Source organism: Rhyacophila brunnea, unplaced genomic scaffold, assembly GCF_057557595.1.
Source record: "Rhyacophila brunnea isolate RB1 unplaced genomic scaffold, BYU_Rbru_1.0 scaffold_15, whole genome shotgun sequence".
Lineage (NCBI taxonomy): Eukaryota > Metazoa > Arthropoda > Insecta > Trichoptera > Rhyacophilidae > Rhyacophila > Rhyacophila brunnea.
The window spans coordinates 1,289,710-1,293,071 of record NW_028232806.1 but is presented as its reverse complement, the minus strand read 5'-3'; the positions used below and the strand labels follow the sequence as shown (position 1 = coordinate 1,293,071).

Sequence of the window (3,362 nt, the reverse complement as noted above, 5' to 3'; positions counted from 1 at the left end):
CTGCTCCCAGTAGCCCCCCGCCCCGCCCAAAACCCAGGTCAATCTTCCACCTCCCACCAAGCCTCCCAGATCGCACCGAAAAGACGACTAACTGGATGAAGAAGCAGCTATACTTGCTACGACTGAAGCATGGCCGACGTGAGTAGTCATAATGGGATAGTGACGCTTCGGCGGAAGCGCACTGCTCTTTTCTGTGTCCAATAATGCAACCTATTAATTGCTAAAAACGGGTGTACATTTATGATCGCCTAAGAGTTTGCATTATATTTTTGTCTATGCCCTCATCTGACGGCTATTTCGCGCTCGCAAAAACTTTCATAAGAACAGATACGTCGGTAAGTCAGATTTGATTTCAAATATACTGTGTCGCTTTTATAAAATAATATGTAGGAATTATACTTAAAGTGTATTTATTTATTCCTTTACAGAATTAACAAAATGCCAGTGGCAAATAGCTATCAGATGGAGCAGTTGGTGGAATTCATGGAATGTAAGTACATACACGCCTACTAAAATTATGCCAACATGTGGAATTAACACAGTTCGAGACATAGCCTGTATCATTATTATGACATAATTATATGGTTGGAAGTGTTTAATTTGCGATGGCGAATTGTGTAATGACCTCATTTTATGAGACTAAAAACCAAACCATAACCTACTGTAACTCAAACCAGCTTAACCGCAATGATATGGAATACTATAACATTACCATATTTTCCGTAGTGCATCCAGACCTCGTCGCCGGAAGGCTTACCGGGCAGTTCACCAGCCTCTACATGGAGAGGTTGTGGAGAGAACTGTCGGAGCAATTGAATGCTTGTGTGGGTGGTGCCACAAAATCTCACAGACGGTGGAAAAAGGTGATGTACTATTTATTACTAGTATCGGTAGAAATTATTATTTATTTAAATATAATAGACTGTGTCAACAACCTATCCAATATTATTTTACAAAATATCTTACTCTCCACATAAATCCACCATAGGTAGAGTACTAAATCGTTAGTAATATTGTTGAAATTGAAAATTTCTAATTATTATTGTTTACAGGTATGGCAAGACACGAGGCGGAACACGCGGGCCAAAATGGCCAAAATCCTGATCTCCCAGAGGAAGACAGGAGGCGGCCCGCCCTCAAGAATCCGGCTGTCTGCTCTCCAGCAGCGAATTATGGCTCTAATCCAGCCATTTACCGTTACTGGGGAGCCAGGTAGACAGGGCAATTACTCTGGGGGGTAGGTCATTCATAAAATTCTATATTGATTAACAGTATAAAAAGGTTCACCCGTCGCATGTTTACTTATGATAACATTTAATTCACAGGTACCAAAGGAAATCTTGGGTTGCGTTTGTGTCAATGTCGCGTCAACATCGGAGCCCCAACGGTGGATCAACCAACCCGGCACCAGCAGCATGGAGGTGGCACTCACCGCAACCCCTCCTACTGTACCTACTACAGCATATTCAGAATCATCATCAGATGCAGATATGATGACAACTCCCGAATGTGAAATTTCTGCGACACCACGGCTCACGGCTCAAACTGTTGCACTGGAAGACAGTGCTGCCTTCACAAGAGCCCATGCTGCTACAAGTGAAGGCAGTGCTGTCTTCCCAGCAACAGTGAGAGCCCGCAGGCTCTCGTTGTCACAAACTTCTGTGGCAACGCAGACAATGGGTCCGGTGCCCGTGTTGAATACCGCCGTAGAGTTGCTGACCATCAACGTTGCTGCGCTCAGGTCTGACATGGTGGCTCTCGGCATTGCAACCAGGTCAGACACGCAGGCTCTGATCATTGCAACCAGGTTAGAGACGCAGGCTCTGATCGGTGCAGCCAAGTCAGAGTTGAGCGCACTAATATTAATGCTAGGTGCAAAAATAGACAATCTCGGCAATGCACCGTGATCACTTCTTTGGGGTGGTTGTTGCTATTTCGGGGGTTTCACTGAATCATAATTACCGTGTTGAGCCGAATATAAATTAAGATTTTACAGCATCGTGTATATCAGTATAAGTGATCCTTATTACATTTTAAACCATGTATGATTTCACCTGTTTACAATCAACTGTGAAATATTATTTTATATTTGTCTCAAAACAGTTTTTTCATGTAAATACTCAAAAGAAATCAATTTCAAAGTATACATTCATGTCAGTATCCTTATGAAAAACCAATAATTTGTCTAGTTCTGTTTCAATGCTGTGATTTATTTAAATGGAATTGTTTGATTTTTAATTTAATTTTTTGTGTATTTATGTGTGTCTGCATCTGTGATTTTTCCAGCCTTATCAAATTTTATGCAAACCTATATTAAATTTCATATGTTGTGCGTATAATTACTATGTATAATTAGTCTATATAATATTTCTAAGGAATTGTTTAATAAGTGTTTATGTGTGCCTGCATAGTGTATTTTGTTTGATATTATAATAAGTATCTTGAAAATGCAAATTTTACGCAAAACTATATTAAATTTAGTGATTTTGTGCTATTGATTGTGTACAAAAATCATTTTTTGAGACAGGATGAACAGAATATTTACCTTTTTATCAAAAAAATGCAATAAAGTGAAAGAAATTTATTATCATTTTTATTCATTAATCATCCCAACAGACCTGTCCATGACTACATTCTATTACACAATCATAATTGTACATACACAAGATACTCAACTTTACTTTATTGTGTTCCAAACTGTACTTAGTACAGGCCATTTTGAAAAGTCAATATTTGAATAAATTTTTTTGAAGTTTTACTATACTTTTTAATGTTATTTATATATTATGTTTTCGATACTTTGAATTTTCTATGAAATTGCCAAACATAGTACCGAAAAATTAAGAGGTAAATTACAAATCACAAAAATATGATTATCTCAAAATCAGATTGCACTTATTTAAATAGTAGTGCGTGTTATTTGACATTATAATAATAATCATTAATATTTTATATTTCATATTTTAATACTTGTTGTTTGCGCAGTTATTGTTTCTGAAGTATAAATAGATATTTCGCTCAGCTATGCAACGGACACCACCTGATCCTGGGCCAAGCACCAGTTCGACCCGAAAGGTGGTTGGGAGTATGGAGGGCGTACCCTCGGAACTTCCTAAAAAGAAGATTTTACGTCCCAGGAAACCTGGGACTGATGAAGACTCATCTAATATACATCGGGCTTCACCTGACTCTGATGTCCTAGTCCCATCAACACTAAGCGCTCCAACCACGATACAGCCAGTATCATGTTATTTACACATGACACACTTTATTCATGATGGTAACACCACGCAAAAGACGACCTCAGTACGCATGCGCACTACGATAGTTTTAACGGAGTTCGTTAAACTATCTCCGGCGCT

At 38.7% G+C, this 3,362-nt stretch overlaps 1 protein-coding gene across 1 annotated transcript; it reads left to right on the top strand.

Moving 5' to 3' along the window:
• Positions 1-438: 438 nt before the first annotated feature.
• LOC147074754 (uncharacterized) lies at positions 439-1,241 on the top strand. The gene is made up of 3 exons (XM_085943242.1): positions 439-490; positions 727-863; positions 1,053-1,241. Exons 1-3 carry the CDS (start codon positions 439-441, stop codon positions 1,239-1,241), a joined length of 378 nt encoding a protein of 125 aa, XP_085799368.1.
• The last annotated feature ends 2,121 nt before the right edge of the window (positions 1,242-3,362 follow it).

Bases quoted from the DNA above. Each gene is read 5' to 3' on its own strand.
- LOC147074754 (XM_085943242.1), top strand. From the start codon at position 439: ATGCCAGTGGCAAATAGCTATCAGATGGAGCAGTTGGTGGAATTCATG. The intron at 491-726 runs GTAAGTACATAC...TATTTTCCGTAG, and splicing joins GTTGGTGGAATTCATGGAAT to TGCATCCAGACCTCGTCGCC. The intron at 864-1,052 runs GTGATGTACTAT...TATTGTTTACAG, and splicing joins CTCACAGACGGTGGAAAAAG to GTATGGCAAGACACGAGGCG.